The 23,907-nt window shown below is 38.9% G+C and overlaps 1 protein-coding gene across 1 annotated transcript in view; it reads right to left on the minus strand.

Annotated features, from left to right (window-relative positions):
- Positions 1–23,907, minus strand: part of ADGRG4 (adhesion G protein-coupled receptor G4) — a 182,763-nt gene that overhangs the window by 17,935 nt on the left and 140,921 nt on the right. Inside the window, 7 exon segments of the mRNA XM_077146785.1 lie at positions 1,164–1,285; positions 3,282–3,385; positions 5,181–5,226; positions 7,434–7,553; positions 11,705–11,839; positions 14,659–14,821; positions 15,844–16,060. Coding sequence (XP_077002900.1) covers positions 1,164–1,285; positions 3,282–3,385; positions 5,181–5,226; positions 7,434–7,553; positions 11,705–11,839; positions 14,659–14,821; positions 15,844–16,060 — 907 coding nt within the window.

A 23,907-nucleotide genomic window follows, 5' to 3' on the forward strand; every position in this document is an offset into this window, starting at 1 on the left:
CATCTCAGAATGCTTTTTCATGCCCTCTCCCACTCAATATCCCCCACCACAGGTAAGTAATATTCTAACTCCTATCCCCATAGATTTAGTTTTACTTGTACTTGGAACTTCATAAAAAACGGAATAATACAATATATTCCCTTATTTTTCTGGCTTCTTTTGCCCAACTCTGTCTATGAGATTTAGCAATGCTGTATTGTGTGGTAGTAGTTCATTCTTTTTCACTGCTATGTGGTATTCCACTTTATGAACATACCACAATTTATTCATGCAAACAACTGTTGATGGACATTTGGGTTGTGTCCAACTTCCTGCTATTATGAGCTACTATGAATACTCTTGTACACGTATTTTGGTGGATATACACACTCATTTAAAATATATATATACCTAATAGTGGAATTGTTGGATCAATAGCTGGATGTACATTTATCTTTAGTAGGTACTGCCAGAGTTTTCCCAAGTGTCTGTGCCATTTTGTTTTTCCACCAGCAATATATAAACGTTCCATTTGTTCCACATCCTTGTTGACACTTTGTATTGTCAGTAATTTTTATTTTAACCATTATAGTGGACATATAGAAGCATAAAATTGTGCTTTTAATTTCCATTTCTATGATGAGAAATGTTGAGAACCTGGTCATATGCTTATTGGCCATTTGGTAAAGGTTAGGTTTAGGCATAGATATCCTCTTTTGTTAAGTGTCTTTTCAACCATTTTGCGCATTTAAAAATTTCATTGTCAGTCTTTTGTTTTTCTATTTGTAGGTTTCTTTATATATTCTGCATACAAGTTCTTTGTCAGATGTATGCAATTGTGAGTATCTTCTCCAAATCTATGGTTTGCCTTTTCACTACCTTAATGGTACGTTTTGATGAAAGAACTTTTTCTTTTTAATAAAGCCTCATTTATCAACCTTTTTCTTTTATGGTTATTGTTTCTGTATTCTATTAGAGGAATAGCTTACTATTCCTCTTGCTTTTTTAAAGTCCAAGCATAATCTTTTCCTTAAAGAGGAGCCTAGGTTTTTGATTTTTGAATTTATCCACTCCATAATCTAATAGATCTGACCTCTTCCTATTCATGAAATTAACAAGCTTACAATGAAAACAACATCCATTCAATCAAATGAAACTTACTTAGGGGAGTTACATCAACTTACTGAAAAGCTATATATGTCACTATGGCAATTCCCAGGAAAATGGAGGAGATTCCACATCCGGAATATGTTATAAGCACTAATACCCGCTCATTCACTGCATCCACTGCAGACCTGGATAAATCCTAAGGAACACAACGAATTGTATTTCAGAGTTTCGCCTGATGCAAATGCATTTCAGACCTTTGCCAGAGCAAGTGTAGGGCAAAATGTTTCCAGTGCTCTTTAACAAGCAGTTCACAAGACATATAGCATCTTTGCTATAGCTCTTTGAAGATCACAGGTTGAGGACGGATATATGACAATACTCTATATTGTGGTTTGCTGAGTATGCTTAGTGCAAATTTCTGTGTACAGGCATGAAGAGCTATCAACAGCATTGGAAGAACATTCAGTCTTTGGTTTTATTGTCATTTTCAATGTCCCACATTTAAAATATGACCAAGTTAATAGATGTGAATTTGGGATGCAAAGTGAATCATTATCTGTACTGAGCATCGCAAAACACTACGGAGAACTTTGAAAAAAAGTTTCTTTCTCTTAGACCTTAAATAAAATAATTTTATAAAGTCAAGAGTAAAAAATGGACCTTAGAAATCACATAGTCTAGTAATTACTTAACTTGGGGCCCATAAAAGACCTGAAAAGGTATGCAGAATTATTTGAGTTCATATATTCATTGATCTGGGAAGAAAGTCCATAACTTTAATCGGATTGTTATGGAAATTCGTGACTCATAAAAGGTTAAAAAATAATGGTCTACTCCAATAGTTCTGATCTGGGAGTGATTCCCCCAGGCAATGTCTAGGGACACTTGTGGTTGTTATAACTGGGGGAGGGTGTTACTGTCACCTACAACATACAGAACAGCACCTACAACAGAATTTTCTGACCCCAAATATCAACAGTGCCAAGGTTGAGAAACACTGGTCTATTAAAAGCTTTCACATGTCCAAAGAAAATTCTAAGGTCCAAACAAGTTAAACAATCTGACTGAGATCACATGGCTAGTTAGTGACAGAGCTGGAACGTGAATCCTGGTCTTTTGACTCCTATTGTAACATTCTAGCCAATTTTAAGGGAGCTAAACAAAATTCTTACAATTCAACAAGTATCGATTGAATACCTCTTAAAATTTCTTGAATAGATATAGTAGGAAAAAAGCATTATATAACAGACTTTCGAGGAGCTTACGATTCGTTGGAGAAACAGCTCACACACATGGCACTTTCAGACAACAGTATATAATAAAATAACTTAAGAGAATAAGAAAGTACTCGGATGTGGTTACAGAATAAGGGCTACTTTTGAGAGTCCACTTTAAAGAAATATTTAGCAAGTCATTCCATAGGGAGTGAAGGAGATAGGAGAGTTAATGATGCCTCTGAGGCCTTAAGCTCAGGTGTATGAATTGATCAGCTAACTCGTTAGGTTAAGTACCACATGTATTAAGAAATACACTTCTCATACACTGCAATTTGACAATAACTCTTAAATTTTTAACCCATCAATTCCACTTGCTTGACTTATCTTACAGAAGTACTTACACCAATGTTCAAAGATAAATGGATAAAAATATGTTCCACAACATTGTTCAAAATGAGAAAAACAGTAACAACTAAAATGTTCATCTACAGGAGATTGGTTAAATTCATTGTGTTAAATCCACACACTGGATTACTGTAAAGCTATTTTTAAAAATTGAAGTAGGTGAATAATATTTGCCTGAATGGTGTCCACTATATATTGTTAGGCTAAAAAAAAATGGTAAAATCAGTATCAATTATTTGATCCTATTTTCATAAAACAAAAATGTATATTGATATACACATAAGAAAAGAATCTGGAAGAATATATATACCAGAAAGTTAAAGGTGGTGATCTCTTGGGCTGGGAGATTTCAGGGATCTTTTCTGTACTGTTTGAATTTTGAGGAGCAGGTGTTAATTTTATAAGGATAAAAAAATATTTGCTTCAATCTGATCTACTTTGGATGAAAAAGGGGGGGCTTGTTTACCCTTGCATACAAACTTTCCATAACTTGGTTCACACATACATTCTGGTCTGTAATCTAATAAAAGTTGTCGAATTCTGTAGAGAAGTGACTAAGGGAAAACTCACCATTAAGACTCCAAAATGGGTGAGGTGGTCACACTGACAGATCGTGTAATTTATGTTGGTTTCCTTTACTTTACAGCCAGATGAATTCCATCCACCTAGCCCATCTGTAGGAGACAGAAGGGAATGTGAAAGCAATTTTGTTTTTCTCAGAAATGTTTAACTTTTCATTATATGTACCAATAGAATGTGTGTTTTAATTAGTTTTGTTTGCTAAGACAGTAAGATAGAGATATAACCGAGTCCTGAAATCAAATTAAGTCTAATAGGCTAAATTGACCTTTTGGGGGACTTTATAAATGTCGCAACTTCTTAGGTTCACTTTTCCTGTTCTTGTATCATACTTCTACAGATTCAGTCAGACTCTAATCATGAACACAGTTTTGTCACAATACTGGAGTGACAGAATGAGGACTGTTTTTGAAGTAGCCAGTAAACGGGAAACAAGCAGATCTAGAACTTTTTGAAGGACATGGAGCTGTGGTGTATAGACCGACACTAGTTTACTCTGTGAGACTAGAATAGACACCTGAAATGAGCAGTTCAATCCAGAAGTCAGATGATGTCAAGGGTTTCGCTCCCAAGGCAGCTTCCAGTCTAGTGGTCCTTGAGGCCATCTAGAGCCTCTGGTCCACTTGACACTTGTTTAGGCCTAGTTTCTCACTCCTGAGCATAATCAGGATTCGAGAAGCAACTCTAATGTCTCCATAACCTGTAGATCTCAAGTTCGAGAATAGATTCAGAATAGAACTTCCAGTGTGGGACTAAACCTGAGGGGTTATCCTAAGGCAGGCAGGTAAGTGTGGTCAAACTGTGTCATTCCAGGATAACTTCATAGATTCAGAGGTTCTGGATTCACGGGGGGTGGGGGTGGGGGGAGGAAAGGAAGCAAATGGTGACCTACGAGGAGCCAGCAATTGGCATTAATGAACACACAGATCAACTTATTGAACCTGTGAGGGACTAAGCTCATTACTTTACGGGTCTCTTATCCTGGGAGACTTGCAGGGGGCTAGGACAGGACAATACTATTTCAGCTGTAGGAAAGGAGTAGTATTCCTATATCCCAGGAGTAAGATAGGAAAAGAATTCCCCTTTCTCCCAAGCTTCCAAGGATATTGAAAAAAGGTCAAGTCCACAGTCAGAGCTTCCACAGGTGGAAAGACTTCTAGCCATCCTGGCATTCCAGGGTAATTGATTCTACGTGAGAATTCTCTGACATTTAGCAATATCTCTAATGATTCCCATGGAGACAGCAAGTCAAAGAGGAATCCATTCAGCAAGCAACCACCCCCTGTCTCTTCTCTTGCCGTCATCAAAGACTCACACATTTATTCAAGCAGGAAGGTCCCTTAGAAACCAATCAGGAAGGCTTATCCCCTCAATGAAGAGATAAAGAGATTGGAACTCACAGAGGGAAAATGACCCATCCAAATTCACATCATTAGTCCCAAAGAGGTGAAGAAAAAAGAAGGAAATACATAGTACAGATTGCAAGTCCCTGTGGGAAAGCACAGATTAAAAGCGAGATGTTCAGTCCTCGATTTTCTTCAAATAACTTGAAGCTACACTGTGCTAGGCCTTTCAATTTTCTCTTTTCTAACGTTGTTTATCCCTGAGTTATGTGAATTTTCTGGTCTCCAAATAAGTACCTCATCAAAAAGGAAGACTTTTTAAAAATTCCTGTGCCCTCATTAGATATAAAGCTCTTATTATGTATCTTGGTCAATCAAGGGCTCTGTAAGATCTAATAAGCAGTAGCTTTGGTACAACTCACTCCCATCTAAGTGTAAAATAGGAAAATGGTCCAACTCTCATCCACAGAAAAGTCACATAGGAAAACGGTCAGGAGCAAAGTCTCATTGAGAGCTAAAGACAAGGCTTACTAAGAAAAACACTTACTGTTCTTTTCAAAGTCCCAAAAGGCACAGTGAACTTGATCATAATTCTGGGAAAAGAGAAATCAGGGGTAAACACCTTTCCTTGCGACAGTTACCACACAGTGACAAACACAGACAAGTGCTTTCCTCACAATGTTTTCCCAAACAGCATGCACAAGTACATGCACACACACACATACACACAAATACATGAACCATTTGTTAGCTGGTTTTAAGACTAACTCAAACTAACTCAGGGTTTATGAGTGAGAAACCAGCACGTTATTGCAGATTGATCTGGTATGTATCCTTTAAAATATCTGGCAACAATGTGCTCAGATATGGCCTCTCTCTCTCTCTAAGCCCAACTTTGCAAGTGAAATAATTGCCCTTCCCCCTACGTGGGACTTGGCGATGGGCTCATGGGATCTCATGGGATAAACACCATGGAATCAACAATGCCATCTGACCAAAAGGGGGGAAAGCAGTGTAACAAATAAGGTATCAGTGGCTGAGAGAGTTCAAATAGAGTCAAGAGGCTACACTGGAGACCACTCTTACACAAGCTTCAGTTAGACATTGCTACCTATCATAGTTTGCCAACCCCCAACCAAGACCATTCTTGCCAATCCTAAAGAACACCTAGGGAAATATATATGATTCTACAAAGGTTCCATGGACTAGGGTAATTTTCCAAAACCTACAACCTCCAGATGGGTCCCTGGACCAGAAAAGTCCTGAAATGCAGAGGTGCCAGCCTTTCCAGAATATGAATTAGCTCTATTCCCCATCTCATAATATCGACAGCCCCTTCCAAAATGAAGAGTTAGAATGGCCATAGCCCAAATATCCCTAAAGGATGGGATAGAAAGATCAAAGGTGATGGTGGAGTTATGAAGAGAAGTTAGGGTGTAACAAATGAGTATGATTGCTTCATCATTATATTGATATTTCTGTTAGTCTCCAGTGTTTTAGAACAGCTAGAAGCAAAAACTTAAAATTGTGCGATTGTAACTCATACCAAACTCTGAAATCTGTTCTACAATTAATTGTTGCAATGTGCTTTGAAATTTATTGCTTTTTTTGTATATGTTATTTTCCACAAAAAAGGAAGAAAAAAGTCGATTGTGGTTATAAATATACAGCTATATGATGATATTGTGAACCATTGATTGTATACTTTGGATGATTACAAGGTGTACAAATATGTATCAGTAAATTTTTTTTTTAATCTGGCAACATTGGAATTTGCCATGTCCTCCTGGTGTACAGCTAGGAGAGGGGTGTGGATGGTCAATGCAGGACTGATGCATGGTACATGTTCCTGGTGGAGGCTTGATATTTGGGCTCACAGCTGAGATCAAACCTTATGGACACTAGGTTGAGCCACCTCCTCATTAGGCCTTATGAAGACTCCCAAGACCTCACCATCTCGTACAATCTCCAGGGAAATGGAGACAAGTAGCAGTTGATTACTGGGTATCACTGGAGAGCTGTGGCCTCAGCCCAGAATGTGAGATCTTAGCCATCCAACACATTTCATTTGATATAAGTTCTTTAATTTCCCTCTCCCACTCTTCCTTCTCTTTTTCCTTTCTATAGTCAAGACCAGTGAAAAATATGCTGTGCTGTATGGTCTTTTAGATTAATAAGAAGCCATTTACTTCATAATGGACATACATTAATGTCAAAGAATGGAATAGCAGTTCATTCTTATACTAAGGATAAATTTGAAAATTTAGTAACATATACCTTATGTTATGACTATGGTTTTTGTCCTTTGGTGATAATTAATAAACATTTTAATGTTCTTATGGAAATTAAAAAAATACAAATGTTCGATTATTTTGAATGAGGTTGCTTGCTTCAGTCAAACCTAAATAGATTTAAATATAGCGTAACATGATGGGATAGTCAAAAGATCCACATGCCCCCCAATCTCTCCCCTGCCAATCTGTCACAGTGTTAGAATGTCCACCATTAGTTGTCCCTTTAGGATAAGGCATTATTTTCAGAAGAACACAGTTACAACACACTTCTGCTACCTGGAATAGGCCAATCTTCATTAAGTTTTAGAATCACATCTGTTAAGTAGCCAATTATTTTTATTTATTTATTTATTTTGCGTGGGCAGGCAGCAAGAATCAAACCCGGGTCTCTGGCACAGCAGGCGAGGATTCACCATCGCACCGCCCAAGCAGCCAATTATTTTTAACAAGAAAATTCTTGAAGATTTTTGAAGCCTTTTTATTCTACATGAAAATGGATATGTTACCTGGTTCCCTTCAATATGCTGCAGAATGATAACCACTGGGTCAACCAAGTTTTGAATTGATATATTTGAAATGCTGGCACTGACAACATATGTGGTTAATGCTTTAGTGACGTTTTGCGTCTGTAAATGAAACACATAAAGAGAGGAGTTCAGGTCCTGTATTTCTAATTTCTTACATGTTACTAACTCAATTTAGAATTTTGAAGTCATACACACAGCATTAGGTACAGGGAAGAAGAAAATAAAATCGCAAGCAAAGAATGAATTATAAGAAGTCATTTAGCCCCTCTTCCACTTTTCACACAAGTTCTCAATTACACTAATCTAGAAAAATTCAATAAATCTTTATATACCTCCAAGTATCTATTCACACAAACATTGATTTTGCACCTGCTGCTCAGTCTTGCACTACAACAAAATGAAACTAAACTCTACTTTGATAACTCTCCAGACCTGGACGTTTCACAATTTATCTCAGTTCTAATCCACAACCATCCTTACCTGCCTTTATGGACCACCTCCTTATAAAGCACCTAAACACATAACATGTTAATTATAAACCACTTCTTGTTCTACTGTTACTGGAGATGGAAACTCATTGATCAGCATCCAGATTGGAACATGTCTCTGAGAGTAGTCATCCCCTCCTAGGGGGCAGTGAGCTCTGAGACCACAGTACAGGTTTTGTGTGTCTTGGGTGGCCCCCACATGGTCAAACACTTGGCAGATATTTTTTAAAAACTGGTGCCTATTGGGAGCCAGGTACTTTGCTTTCCTTATATACACTACAATCAATCCTCACTGAAAACATGCAACCATTTTTCAAATAAACTGAGGCTTGGAGAGGTTCACAAACTTGGACAAAGATTTGTAATGTCAGGGCAAGGATGTTTAACAAATGTTGTTTTAGAGGAAGTGAACTGGAGTGTACTTGTTGAGATGTGGAGCTTGCTAATCATTGGAACCAAAGTGTCATAGATCAAGGCTCCAGGAGGAAAGTCAGTTGGGAGAGTGCCTCATCTGGGGCTCACATGAAGAGAACAGAAATGGGGCAGGTGCCAGACAAGAGGACAGAAGGCAAATCATCTGAGGACTTGTCAAGAAAACTCAGAGGAGGTGAATCTGACTAGTGTCCTGTGCGGAGCCTGCAGGGACATTTCTAGAAGATACCAAGCCCTCACATTTCTGAAGAAACAGAGCCTAGGTCCCCATTGTCTAACCCACCTGAGCCATGCAGCCAGTGAGGACTGGGCAATTGTGAATGCAGCCTGGGGCTCGGCTAGGAAGTGACTCACTTCCTGTTCCTGACCCACTTTTTTCATCTAATGTTAGCCTGATGGTTCAGTCCTCCTTTCCCAGTGGGATTCCTCTGGGATAACTTAATGTAGAGTTGGATCAACAGCAAGAGGTTCTGGAAAAGGGCTCTGGCTAGAAGAGGCCAAGTGTTAGTTCAAGCCCTTTTGTTTGTCGATGGACCCTTTCTCCCTCTGGGCTATTGGTGGCATGAGAAAGGAAAGTGGATCAGATGATATCATGGATTCTTCCAACTTAGTCTAAGAGATACAGTTTTCTGGTGGAAAGTTTAAAGGAGGAGAAACATAGAATGAACCAGGACCTAATCAACCCATTTCATGGCTTTATTTCACTTACCTACCAAATGGTGGCCATGCAAGGAAAGGAACTAAATCATTTCTCACCCTATACCTCTTTCACTCTATGCTCAAGCCATTTCTTATCTATTTCCCCTCTGCATCATTAAACAAGCTGTTACCTCTCCCTGAAACATTCTTCCCTCCTCCCTCCTTCCTACCCCTTTCATCTGCTAACTCCTACTCAACCTTCAGGTATCACCTGAGACCTCTCTTACATTAAGCCTTTCCCAATCTCCCAGATGAGGGCAGAGGCCCTCTCTGTGTTCCCAGGGCATCTGTGCCTCTATTTAACTTGCTTATTGTTTTGTCCCTCTCCCTGAGAACTGAAGCTAGTAGAGGAAGGGGAGGAAGAGGGACATGTTTTCCAAGAGTGATGTCTTACCAACAATTTTTAAGGTAATATGTTAGGATGACATCAAAAGCTGTTAGAGAAAACAGTGTGAAAGCCAGGCTGTGAGACTTGGAGGAAGGGAAGGTAGTTAAAGGGTGGTATCCTTTTTAAGTGCTCACTCCACAACAATCAGGGGCACAGGTCCCAACCTTGTTCCACGACCACCCGCAATTTTAGAACCTTTAGGTTTCTGTTTTCTCCCATCAGACTGTAGGTTCCTCGAGGGCAGGCACTACATTTCTCTAGTTCACTGTTGCATCCCCAGCACCTAGCACCATTGGGACCATACTAGGAATTTGATAAATATTTGCTGAATGAATGAATGAGTGAGTGAATAAATGAACAAATTGTGTCACTTCAGGCAAGCCCCTTCCCCTTTTTGGGTCTCAGTTTCCTTATTGATAAAATCAGGAGACGGACACAATTAGTTCCAGGGGCCCTTCTAGCTCTGAATTTGATGGCAGGCTAGTTCTAATCCTTCTTCATCTAGCACTATGATGTCTGTTGGTTGATTTTGGCAAAGCTCTTTAATCCCTTTCACTGGAAGGTGCTGGTGAATAAAAATTACTTATTAAGTATGAAATTGATGCAAAACGAGTTTAGCTCTTATTCTACAAGACAAACACTGCCCTCCGAAGAAAGGACAGAAATTCAGACCCAAATAATGGTATCTGAGGTCAGAGTGCTATAGGCCACATTTTCAGATTTTACTAAAATTTTATTCACTAACTAGATTGTTCTGTGTCATCTACATTTTTTCTGTTAAAAAAATCCTCTCTCAACATATATTTATTGAAAACATGCTGGGTATCTAAATTTATGCTGGGTTCATGAAGAATAAATATGTCTGAGCCACGAAATATGTCATGACCTACTTGGGGAAACCAACTTAGCAACTAGGCAGAAATGTAAGGCAAGCAGAAGGTGCAGAGTTGGGCAGAGGGCTCACAAACCCCAGGAAGGCCTTCCTGCGAAAGATTTGAGCTGGACCTACAGGAATAAATAGAATTAAGATACACAGGGGTGGACGTGGGGGCGACTAGATAATTCCAAGAGAAGGGAACATCCTACAGACACAGCTGGAGGTGATTACCAATGGGATATATTTGAGTTGGCCCGGTACAACTTTCCCAAAATAACTGTGAATATTTAACTATCAGAAATCCATTCTTCTGAATATTCTCTTTGGAAATGCAAACACACCTGTGCTAGTTAATACACTGACCTCTTAATTACATGAGCTTTGGAGTCTGGCAGCCTGGCTTTGGTTCCTAGCTGTACCACCTCCTAGCTACATGAACTTTGGAAAAATTACTCAACCTCCCTGAGTTTTGTGTTCTTATGAGAAGTAAATGAGATAATAAGTGTAAATATTAACCATTAATACCAATTTGAATCATCACCTTCACCCAAACTCTGATCACTCTCTTCCCAACAGCTAGAAGAGATAGGGTAGGAGTAGGAATGGGTCTTTGTTGGGCAGAGGCCAAGACAGGGTAATAATAATAGCAATGCAAACCCTTACATGTTACTTATTATGTGCCACACAATATTCTACACACTTCATATGTATTAACTACTTTAATCCTCCAACAGCCCTGTGAGGTTCTATTATTACTTTACTTTACAGAGATGTACACTAAGGCACATAGAGGTTAACTTGCCAAGGTCACACAGGTAGAAAATGGTGAGATAAATTTAAACTCAGCTAGCCTGGCCAAGTGACCATGTTCTTACCACCACGCCATATTACCTCTTTGGTTTAATAGTGGATGAGGACTGGAGCCCTCAAAGAAGGTTCTGTGGAGGCAGTAAGAAGGAGCAAACAAAAGCCATCCAGCTTCTAGTAAGGGTGGCCAGAGAGTGGGCACATTGGCTTTGAGGGGCCAGGGGAGATTTGGAAAGAAAGCACTGACAAGCTGAAACAGCATTTCATCAGAACTTGCTGCTCATTTCCAGCTTTGAAACAACTTGAGGCCTCAACTTGGTCATCAGATGATCTTTAAGGTCCCTCCCAAGGCAGAAAAGCTGTGAAAATTAAGAACTGTGGAACATCATTAAAGCAGACATTGATTCACTTTGAGGGTCAGGGGTTCAGCTGAGAGATTTGTGGAATAAATCAGAGAGCATATTCTAAAATAAATAGAACATCATGAAAACAGCAAGAGTTCATAATTACAATGAGTCATCGTATGCCAGTCCATGAGTTACCAGAGACAAGAACTTACCTTAAAGAGTGAAGTCTGGCCAAAGAAATTAAATAAGATGGTCTGTAAGTTGTTAAGAGGAATTCTCTCCTTCAGTGATTTAGGCAAATATATGGAAGCCAAAACTTTTTCCAAAGGGACATCACCTAGATAAATCTGCCAGGGAAAGGCAGGGAATAAAAATTGGGGAATTCACTGATCAGAATGAAGTTGTCCCCATTTCCCACTTTCACTGTAGCCCCAGTCCCACCATAAGCTATGCTACACATTCCTTCCTCTCTCTCAGAATCACAGGACAAAACATGACCCTGAAGCATACAGGCATAAATACGCAACTCAACTTTTCCTTTCCAAGTCTATCCCTGAAGTTCTCTCCCTTTAACTAGCTTCTCCCTGGGTAATGATAGAGGTGGGGAGGGGAATGAAAAGCTAGGCTGATTTGCCCTGATTCTCAGACATGAAGGCCAGTTGCCAAAATTGGGCTACCTTCCCTGACATGGATCTTGGAGGAAATAAACAAACAAACAACAACAACAAAAATAAAACAGGAAAAAAAAAACAATGGCGTTAGGCCCCTGCCCCATAGTTTATAGAGAAATGCATATATTAAAAAGTGGGGTGTGCTGGCGGCATGGGAGATGACTCCCAGGGATGAGCCTGGCCCTGAACCATGGGATCAACCATGCCTTCCTAACAAAAAGGGGGAAAAGAAGTTTAACAAATAAGGTATCAGTGGCCAAGAGAATTCAAACAGAGTCAAGAGGCTACTCTGGAGACTTCTCTTACACAAGCTTCAGTAATTGCTACCTATCATAGCTTGCCAAACCCCAACCAAAACCATTTCTGCCAATCTTAAAGAACACCTAGGGCCCTATATAAGATTCTACAAAAGTTCCATGTACTAAGGTAACTTTCCAGAAACCTACAACCTCCAGATGTTGGATGGGTCCCTGGGCCCAGATGGGTCCCTGGACTAGATAAGTTCTGAATTGCAGAAGGCCCAGCCTCTCCAGAACATCAGACAGTTCCATCTCCTCACCCCTTATTAGTGACAGCCCTTCCAACATGAAAAATTTAAAATGGGCATAGCCCAAATACTCCTAAAGAGTGGGTTAGAAAGATCAAAGGCGATGGTAGAGCTATACAGAGAAGGTAGGGTTTAACAAATGAGTATGATTGCTGAATCAGTATATTGATATCTCTTTTAGTCTCCAGTATCTTAGAGCAGCTAGAAGTAAAAACCTAAAATTGTGGAATTGTAACCCATGCCAAACTTTGTAATCTGTTCTACAACTAATTGTTGCGATGTGCTTTGAAATGTATTGCTTTCTTGTATATATGTTATTTTTCACAAAGAAGGAACAAAAAGTGGGGTGTGAAAGTAAGACACCCTTTTTACTTCGTATTTGTGTAAAAAAAAAAAAGAAATAATATGTTCACAATACTAAGAATTATATACCAAGAATGGAATGATCATATGGTAAGAATGTTCGTGTTTGTAGGTTATGTTGAAAGAAATAATATTTTCACAATACTAGGAATTAAACCAAGTATTAAAATGGGAAGGGGCAGAATTTATTTAAAAAAAGAAGAAATGCTGAGTGAAGTTCCTGAGGTAACAGGGATGATATCAGGTGGAACTCTGATCTTCAGGAAGGAATGATGAGAATCAAAAATTATAAATACCTAGGTAAACATAAAACACTATTTTTTCTTGCAGTTTTTAAGATACATAGGACTTACTAAAGTACTAGCTGACAACTTTGTCTTGTGGAGTTATGGTACACTTAGATACAATATATATGACGATATAGCCTAAATGATGGGAGTGTATATGGCCATTTAAGGTTTGAAGTTTCTATGTCTTAGATGAAATGGTACAGTATTAACTCTAAGCAGACTGTGAAAAAATAAGGATGTATATTGTAATCGCTAGAGCAAACACTAAGAAAAGAATACAGAGATAAACTGAAAAGACAGCAAGAATTACAATCCAATTCTGAGAAATATTAAATAAATCAAAAGATAACTGGAAAGGAGGAACAGATGAACGAAAAATAGAGGGGACATACAGAAAAGCAAACAATAAAACGATATTTGTAAATCCAACAATAGTAATAATTACTTTAAATGTTAAAGAACTACATAAGCCAATTAAAAGGCAAAGATTTTCAGGATGGAGCGAAAAAGCAAGACCCAAAGTTTATGCTATCTACAAGAAGTGCAGTTTAAATATGAAGTCAGAGATATCTAGAAAGTAAATGGTTGTAAGCTATTGCTTAATGGGTGCAGAGCTTCTTTTTGAGGTGATGAAAAAGTTACAGTAATGGATGGCGGTGAGGGGAGCACAACATTGTGAATAGAATTAATATCACTGAATTATACACTTGAAAGCGGTTAAAATCTGAAAGCAAATGTATACATGCTACCAGGCACAAAAAATCTTTTAACTGTACAACAGATGTTCTTCCAAAGTGTTTTGCTCAGAAATTGGCAGCCTACCGTTAGCCAAAGGCTGAGGTAATGTGGTATGGTAGAAAGGTTCTGGACTTTAAAGCCAGCCAGAGATAGACTTAAACCCTGGCTCAGCTATTGGGCTGTGTGACCTTGGGCAAATTACCTAACCTCTCTGTTTCTTGTACAAGGGAGACAGCAGAATAATGCTTGGCAAATAATAGGTGCTCCATAATGTAGCTAAGAATCAAGTGACACTTGAGATGATGCGGGGTCCCAGGGCCAGAGGTTTTGCACATCTCACAGACACCATTCCAACCATAATAACAGCATATTAGGGGTTATATGTGACTCTGCCCAAGGATATTTTTGTTTTCATAAGAACCCTTGAAAATTAAAAACTTTCAAAAGAAAAAAAGACGTGTCCCCTCTCTCCCCCAAGGAGTAAATGAATGATGACATGGAATGGTGCTCGTGGAAGTGAATCTTGATGGGCACTCAGTTTCCTGTACCCCACTCACCTCAGGGGCTGAGCCTAGTTCATAGGAGCCAATGCTGAAGGCCATGCCTTCAAACTTGTGGTCAATCCGTAGCACAGCCAAGGCCAGCTTGGCCACCGTCATATTCGCTGTCCTCCCAACAAATTCCATCTTGTGACCAGCACGCTTGATTATCCTCAGAATTCTGCAAGGAACCACATTCAGGGAAGAGCATCACTACCTTTTTAAGGCAGAACCTATTCTCCTTACAAAATTTCCTCAGTGTAAGACTTTTCTCCAAATACTAAATCCCTCTCTTTGACATTGTTCATGAATCATTAGATAAGAGCACTGGGTTTCAAGTCAGACAGGCCTAAGTCTCACTCATAGCTCCTCTAACTTCTAGCTATGTGTGCAAATAATATATTCTCACAGGCATTCTATTTCCTTACCTAAAACACTGGAGGTAAAACTAGCACTGATCTCAAAAGATTGCTTTGGTGAGCAAATGAAATTGCTGTATGTAAAGCTACATCCTGCAGGACTTCGTAGGCCCTGGTGAGAAGTTTGGATTTTATTCTAGCTGTAATGGAAATCCACTACGTGGGTTTAAAATCAAGACCATGACAGGATCTGATATATGCTTTAAAAGACCACTCTGGTTGATATGTAGAAGATGGACCATTGAGGGGAAAGAGTGGAGGCAGGGAGATCAGTTAGGAGGTTATTCTAAAAGACTAGGTGAGGGATATGGGGCTAAGACTAGGGTGATGATGGTGGTGGCAATGGAGAGAAGTAGATGGATTCCAGTAATATTTAAGGGATTTTTTAAAATGTATGCATAGCACATCATATGAGATTTTGTTATTGATTGACTATGATAGAGAGGGAGGTATTAGCTTCAAGTTTGGTGCTCGAGCATTGCGTGGAGGCATTCTACAGAAATGGGGAATACTGGGGAAGCAACAGGGCTGGAGAAATAAATAGATTTTGGTCATCGTGGGGTGACCACCGATTTGGAAAATCACTATCATTAAGATTCATTTAGAATTTGCAAGCATTCTTTCACAATTGGGATTTGACTAAAATGACCCCATTTCATTGTACTAATAGCTTTCAATGCATAACTACCTGATATTTAAAATGGGTGATGATTGTACACTAAGGAATTAATATTTACTTTAAATTTTATGAAATAATTTATTTTATCAAAGTACCAGTACTTACTCATTGCTCACTTCATGCAGGTCAGATGCTGAATCATTTTGCTTTTCCAAAATAGCACTGATAATTTGTAATATAGTCTGGGTTAAGTTCATACTTATCTCATCACATTGTGAAATATCAGACACTTTAGAAACAAGAATCTTTGTTTCTTCTTTATCCAGAGGTGGGGATTCATTGATCAAATTTAAAATGTGTTCTGCAACATCATCTGCATTCTCTGGGGCAGGGGGAGATTGAAACATAAAATTTCATTACTTGATTTTGGGCCATGCTGGTCTGCTTCTTTCCTTTTAAAAACTAAAGGCAGTGAAAGGCACACCAAGGGAACCAACTATAGGAGGAAAATGGGAGACCTCAATTGCTACAAGAGGTGTAGCGCCAGTAAGTAAAACACCTAGGTCAAGTTTTTATTCATTATATCTGTTCTAAATGCACCAGGGAAGACTTCTTGTCACTGAATAATCACTTTGCAATTACATTTTAATTAACTTAAGACTTCTGAGTATTAGATTACTGTTAAGTAGATCCCATCTGTACTCAAAGCACGGCAAACATCTGATCTATGTTTTCATGATCAAGGGCAGAGAATGTTTGCCTATGAAGAACAAGCCACCCACAGGGAAAATAAAAAGTAAATATGGACCACATAACAAGAAAAAGAAAGTCAATTTAGATTTCCTACAGAGTGAGAACAGTGGATATTAACTTGGCCACTTTTTTCCTTCACTTTTTATTACGGACTATTCAAACACACAAAAGCAAAAAGAAGAGTATAATGAATCCCCATGTAATCACCACCAGCTTCAACAAATGTTAATGCACGGCTAATCTTATTTTATATACACCTCTACCCACGTTCCTCCCACTTACAGATTATTTTAAAGCAAATCCCAGACATCATATCATTTCATCCACAAATACTTCAGTATATATCTCTAAAATATAAGGAATATCATTTATCATAATCACATTGGTATCATATTTTTAAAAAAAAGAGCTATAATACTCAAAATCATCAAATATCCAGTCAATGCTCAAATTTCCCTAATTGGCTCACAAATACTTTTTTTGTTTTGTTTTGTTTCTCACTGCCTCTTTGATCTGAATCTGGTCTTTATTCAAATAATGTGCCCAAGAAGAGTAAAAAATATGGATTAAAAATAAATAGACTTCCAGGAAGATGGCCAAATAGAGTAGCTCAAGATTACTCCTGCTCCACAGAAAAGTTAGAGAATGGACAGGAGGGTGACTGAGGCAGTGATTCAGGAGTGCAGCTGACCTGGGAGAGCCTACTGCATCACAAGGGGCAGCCCTGGTTGCAGAGGCCGAGGAAATGAGAGCCAGAAAGCTGGAGCCTGGCACGGAAGCATGGAGCCCAAGGGAGTGCACGGATGGGAGCGTAGGACTAGGAAGTAAGCCAGGCCACATTCCTTGGGCATACTACCCTCACCAGTACAGTCCCATGGTTGGTGACTCACCCCACACACCATGGACCTAAACCCCATTAACCGCTCCCATTCTCCGTGCTCCAGGCGCCCCTACCCTACCAGCCCTCAGTGCACATACCTACCCCATACCCCCACCCCAAGTGCAGCCCAACCCACCTCTCCTGAACCCCTCCTGAGCACTACCGCCCCCTCCCTGTTCCCTCAAGGCTGTTGCCAGCACATAAAGGCTGCGTGCACTAACCTCCATACATAGGATACCCCTGCCCCTGCCCACAGTGTCACACAACCTTACTCTGCCCCCTCTGAACTCTGCACATCCATATTCATTTACAGCACTCCCAGGCCCACACATGCGCACAGGCCCCCAGTCACGTCATTCAGCTCTGGGAACTGTACTTTACAGCAGTCCTAGAACCACACATGTGCACAGCCCTCAGCTCCACTTCTCAGCCCTGAGAAAGTGCCAACCGGCGCAGCCGGGTCACATCTGTCCCCCAACCCACTAAGACGAAATGCCGAACTGCTGCCAAACTCTACGCATGTCCACAAAGGGCCCCATGCCTTAGACCAGTGCATGCCAGGGTTAGCCCCCCAGACGGTGCACCCACATAGCTACATCATCCCTGGCTGCTGGGTGCCCACATTCACAAGCATCAGTGTAACATGCCCAACCTGCCCCCATACCTGCCCTGAAACAAGTCACTGTACTGAGTGCTCCACCCCGTGCCCTGCTCCCTGCTGTACAATCATCCTGCAAACACAAGGCCTTAGACTACTGAAAGAAATCAACTCCTAAGGTAAATCAATCGAGATATTTACATGCGAAGAAGACAGCAGAAGATCACTAAGCATATCACAATGCAGACAGATATGGCCCTGCCTAGTGACCAAATTAAAACACCAGAGGAGACACAGACGTTGGAAGCACTAATCAAAGATGTTCATACAACTCTACTTAATAAAATAAGTGGGATAGCAAATGACATAAAGGAAATCAAGAAGACAGTAGAAGAGAACAAAAGGAATTTGAAAGAATAAATAGAAAATAGTGGAAATCACAGAAATTAAAGACTCTGTTGACCAAATTAAAATCATACTAGAGGCACACAACACCAGACTTGAAGAGACAGAAGAAAGAATAAATGATACAGAGGACAGGATAATTGACTTTGAAAACTCAAAGCAGCAAACGGCAAAATAGATGGAAAAAATTGAATTGGATCTCAGGGAAATATGATAGACAAAACAAAGTGCACAAATATAAGAATCACTGGTGTCCCAGAAGGAGAAGAGGGGAGTAAAGGTCTAGGAAGAGTAGTTGAGGATATAATGGGGGAAAACTTCCCAATCCTTATAAAGGACATAAATATACAAGTCAAAAAACCACAATGAACAAAAAAACAGAATAAATTCAAATAGGCCTTCCCCAAGGCACATACCAATCAGTCTGTCAAATATTGAAGAGAAGAAGAAAATCCAAAGCGGCTAGAGTAAAACAGTCTACTACATACAAGGGAAACCAAATAAGACTGAGTTCAGACTACTCAACTAGCACCCTGGAGGCAAGAAGGCAGCGGTATGATATATTGAAGATCCTGAAGGACAAAAAGTTCCAGTCAAGAATTCTGTACCCAGCAAAATTTTCCTTCAAGATTGAGGGAGAGATTAAAGTTTTCACAGACAAAGAAGTCCTGAAAAAATTTCTCAGCAAGAGACCAGCTCTGCAAGAAATACTAAAAGGTGTTCTGACGGCTGAAAAAAAAACACAGACAAGGGTGGTCTGGAGGAGTGCACAGAATTGAAGACTACCACTAAGGGTAATTTAAAGAATACAAAGAGAAAGAGGGAAAAGAATATATAGACCTGACAAATAAAATTAAAAAGATAAGATGATGGAATCAAGAAACATCTTTCTAGTAATAACTTTGAATGTTAATGGACTAAACTTACCAATTAAAAGATATATATTGGCACAATGGATTAAGACACATAATCCAGCTATATGCTGTTTACAAGAGACTCATCTTAGACACAAGGATACAAATAGATTGAAAGTGAAAGGATGGAAAAAGATTTTCCACACAAATTACAAAAAAAGTAGGAGTAGCTATACTAATATTGGACAAAATAGACTTTAAATGTAAAGCCATCATAAGAGACAAAGAAGGACAGTATATAGTAATTAATGGGTCAATTCATCAAGAAGATATAACATCATAAATGTTTATGCTTCCAATCAAGGAGCTCTAAAGTACATGAGACAGACATTGGCAAAATTGAAGGGAGTGATAGATGTTTCAACAATAATAGTAGGAGACCTCAATAGACAGAACTCTCCTCTATAGATAGAGCAACCAGAGAAAAGATCAACAAGGAAATAGAGGGGCAGGCCACAGTGGCTCAGCAGGCAAGGACGCTTGCCTGCCATGCCAGAGGACCCGGGTTCGATTTCCGGTGCCTGCCCATGGAAAAAAAAGTTAAAAAAAAAAAACAAGGAAATAGAGAAGTTAAATAACTTGATAAATGAATTAGACCTAACAGACATATATAGGTCATTGAAGCACATTCTTCTCTAGTGCTCATGGAACATTCTCCAGGATAGATCATATGCTGGGGCACAAAACAGGTCTTTATAAACTTAAAAACACAGAAATTATTCAAAGTACTTTCTCTGGTCACAGTGGGATGAAGCTGGATCTCAATAAACACCAAAGAATGAGAACTTCACAAATATATGATGATTAAATAACACACTTTTTAAACAATCAGTGGGTCAAAGAAGAGATTGCCAGAGAAATCAGTAGCTATCTGGAGATGAATGAAAATGAGAATACAACATATCAGAACTTATGGGATGCAGCAAAAGCTGTGCTGAGAGGGACATTTATTGCCCTAAATATCTATATTAAAAAACAAGAAAGAGGAAAAACAGAGGACTTTATAGCACATCTGGAGGAACTTGAGAAAGAACAGCAAACGAACCCCACAGCAAATAGAAGAAGAGAAATAATGATTAAAGCAGAGATAAATGAATGGGAGAACAAAATAACAATAGAAAGAATCAATAAAACCAAAAGTTGGTTCTTTGAGAAAATCAATAAAATTAATGGGCCATTAGCAAGACTGACAAAGAAAAAAAGAGAGAGGATGCAAATAAACAAAACAAAAAATGAGAAAGGTTGCATTACCACAGACCCTGAGGAAATAAAATAAATTCTAAAAGAATACTATAAACAACTATACGCCAACAAACTAGGCAACTTAGATAAAATGGACAAATTCCTGGAGACACACAAACAAGCTGCAGTGACTCAGGAAGAAATAGAAAATCTCAACAAACCAATCACAGGTAAAGAGATTCAATCAGTCATCAAAAATCCTCCTACAAAGAAAAGCCCAGGGTCAGATGGCTTCACAGGGGAATTTTATCAAGCATTTCATAAAGAACTAACACCAACCCTGCCCGAACTTTTCCCAAAAATTAAGGAAAATGGAACTCTACCAACTCATTTTATGAAGCTAAAATAATTTTAATACCCAAATTGGATAAAGGTGCTATAAGAAAGGAAAACTACAGACCAATCTCCCTAATGAACATACATGTAAAAATTCTCGATAAAATATTAGCAAATCGAATCCAACAGCACATTTAAAGAATTATACACCAGGACCAAGTGGGGTTTATACCAGGAATGCAAAGATGGTTCGACGCAAGAAAATAAATTTATGTAATACAGCACATTAACAAAAAACAGGGAAAATCAGATGATTATCTAGATTGATGCTGAAAAAGCATTCAACAAAATTCAGCATCCTTTTCTGAAAACAACACTCCAAAAGATAGGAATCAAAGGTAACTACCTCAATACGATAAAAGGAATATATGAAAAACTGACAGCCAGCATCGTACTCAATGGGGAGAGACTTAAAGCTTTCTCCCTAAGATCAGGTACAAGACAAGGATGACCACTGTCACCACTATTATTCAACATTGTGCTGGAAATTCTAGCTAGAGCAATCAGGCAAGCCAAAGAAATAAAGGGTATCCAAATTGGAAAGGAAGAAGTAAAACTCTCATTATTTGTAGATGATATAAAACTATACTTGGAAGATCCTGAGAAATCTACAGCAAAGTTACTTGAACTAATAAACAAGTTCAGCAAAGTGGCAGGATATAAAATTAATGTGCAAAAGTCAGTAACATTTCTATACACAAGCACTGACCTAGCTGAGGAGTCAGTTAAGGAAAAAATTCCATTCAAAATAGCAGCTAAATGAATCAAGCACTTAGGAATGAACTTAAGTAGGGGTGTAAAGGACTTGTACACGGAAAACTGCATAACACTGCTAAAACAAATCAAAGGAGATCTAAATAGATGGAAAAGCATTCCCTATTCCTGGACAGGAAGGCTAAATATAGTTAAGACATCAATTCTCCCCAAATTGATCTATAGATTGAACACAGTACCAATCAAAATTCCAACAACCTACTTTGAAGATTTGGAAAAGCTAATTACCAAATTCATCTGGAAGGGAAAGATACCCTGAATGGCTAAAAGCATTCTACAAAAGAAGAACGAAGTGGGAAGATTAACACACCCTGACTTTAAAACCTATCATAAAGGCAGAGTGGTCAAAACAGCATAGTACTGGCACAAAGATAGAAGCATTGACCAATGGAATCAAATCGAGAGTGCAGAAATAGACCACCAAATCTATGGCCAACTGATTTTTGACAAGGCCCCCAAATCCTCTGAACTGGGACAAAATAGTCTTTTCAATAATTGGGCATGGAAGAATTGGATATCAATAGCGTAAAGAGTGAAAGAGGACCCCTATCTTACACCCTACACAAAAATAAACTCAAAGTGGATCAAACACCTAAATATAAAAACTAGCACCATAAAGCCTCTAGAAGGAAATGTAGGGAAACACCTTCAAGACCTAGTAATAGGAGGTAGCTTCCTAAACTTTACACCCAAAGCACATGCAACAAAAGAAAAAATAGATAAATGGGAACTTCTCAAAATCAAATGTTTCTGCACTTCTAAAGATTTTGTCAAAAAGTTGAAAAGGCAGCCAACTCAATGGGAGAAAATATTTGGAAATCACATATCAAACAAAGGTTTGATTTCCTGTATATACAAAGAGATGATACAACTCAACAACAAAAGAACAAACAAACCAATTATTAAATGGGCTAAAGATTTGAATAAGCATTTTTCTGAAGAGCAAATACAGAAGGTTCAAAAGCACATGAAGAGATGCTCATTTTCATTAGCTATAAAGGAAATGCAGATCAAGACTACAATGAGATACCACCTCACACCTGTAAGAATGGCTACTATTAAACGAAGAGGAAACTATAAATGTTGGAGAGGATGTGGAGAAACTGGGACACTTACGCACTGCTGGTGGGACTGTATAATGGTGAGCCACTATGGAAGACTGTCTGGCGGTTCCTTAGGAAACTAAATATCGAGTTGCCCTATGAACCAGCAATAGCACTACTTGGTATATAGCCAGAAGAGCTGAAAGCAATGACACAAACAGACATTTGCACACTGATGTTCACAGCAGCATTATTCACAATCGCCAAAAGATAGAAATAAGCCAAATACCCATCAAAAGATGAGTGGATCAACAAAATGTGGTACATATATACGATGGGATATTATGCAGCAGTAAGACAGAATGACGTCCTGAAGCACATGACAAGATGGATGAGCCTTGAGGACATGATGCTGAGTGAAGTTAGCCAGACACAAAAGGATGGATACTTTATGATTCCACTTTTATGCCCAACATAAAGGTATAATCAGAGGCTTATAATACAGAATACAGGGGACTTACAGATACATAGAAGCTAGAGATGGGTGAACCATTAGCTAATGAGGTTGAACTCTAATGTAAGGGAATGGATAGGAGTGAAGGTGATTCTCTATTGGGTCTGTAAGTAATATTACCATATTGAAGATGAACATGATTGAAAGGGGTTGTATAGACCTACGTGTCCCACTGATTAACACTAGAAATATGAATTAGTTCTCGCAAGAATTATTTCAAAAATATGATTCTTGTACAAAGAGTGTTTAAGTCCAGGGCACAGGGGAAAAACTGCTATTGCATGCTATGAGCCATGTTCAAAAGGAAGCCAGCAGCATTACCACAGCAACAGCAGAAGTAAATAATGGGGGGAGGGACAATAGTTAAGAGGAGGTCTAGATTTCCTATTTGGCAAGGGTGTGTTTATTGGTTTTCTTTGTCTTGTGAACAATGAAATTATCTAAAATTGAGAATGTTAATGAACTGTGGACTTTGGGCACTCTACATGATGCTGGATAAATGCAGGTGGCTGAAGGATGCACTGACAAAGAAGTAGATTGGCGAATGATGGTGTATATTTATGAACGAAATTTGTGCTGCTACAAAAAGGAACAAAATTGTGAGGCATGCAACGATGTGAATGAACATGTGGGACATCTGGTGAGATAAAATAAGCCAGAAACAAAAGAAAAAAATGGTATCTTCACCTTTAGAAAATGCTTATAAGAAAACAGGGGCTTAGATTGTTAGCTTTTAGAGCAGACCCATTAAGTCTGAAGTGGTAGATTTT

The sequence above is a fragment of the Tamandua tetradactyla genome, chromosome X (assembly GCF_023851605.1).
Source record: "Tamandua tetradactyla isolate mTamTet1 chromosome X, mTamTet1.pri, whole genome shotgun sequence".
Lineage (NCBI taxonomy): Eukaryota > Metazoa > Chordata > Mammalia > Pilosa > Myrmecophagidae > Tamandua > Tamandua tetradactyla.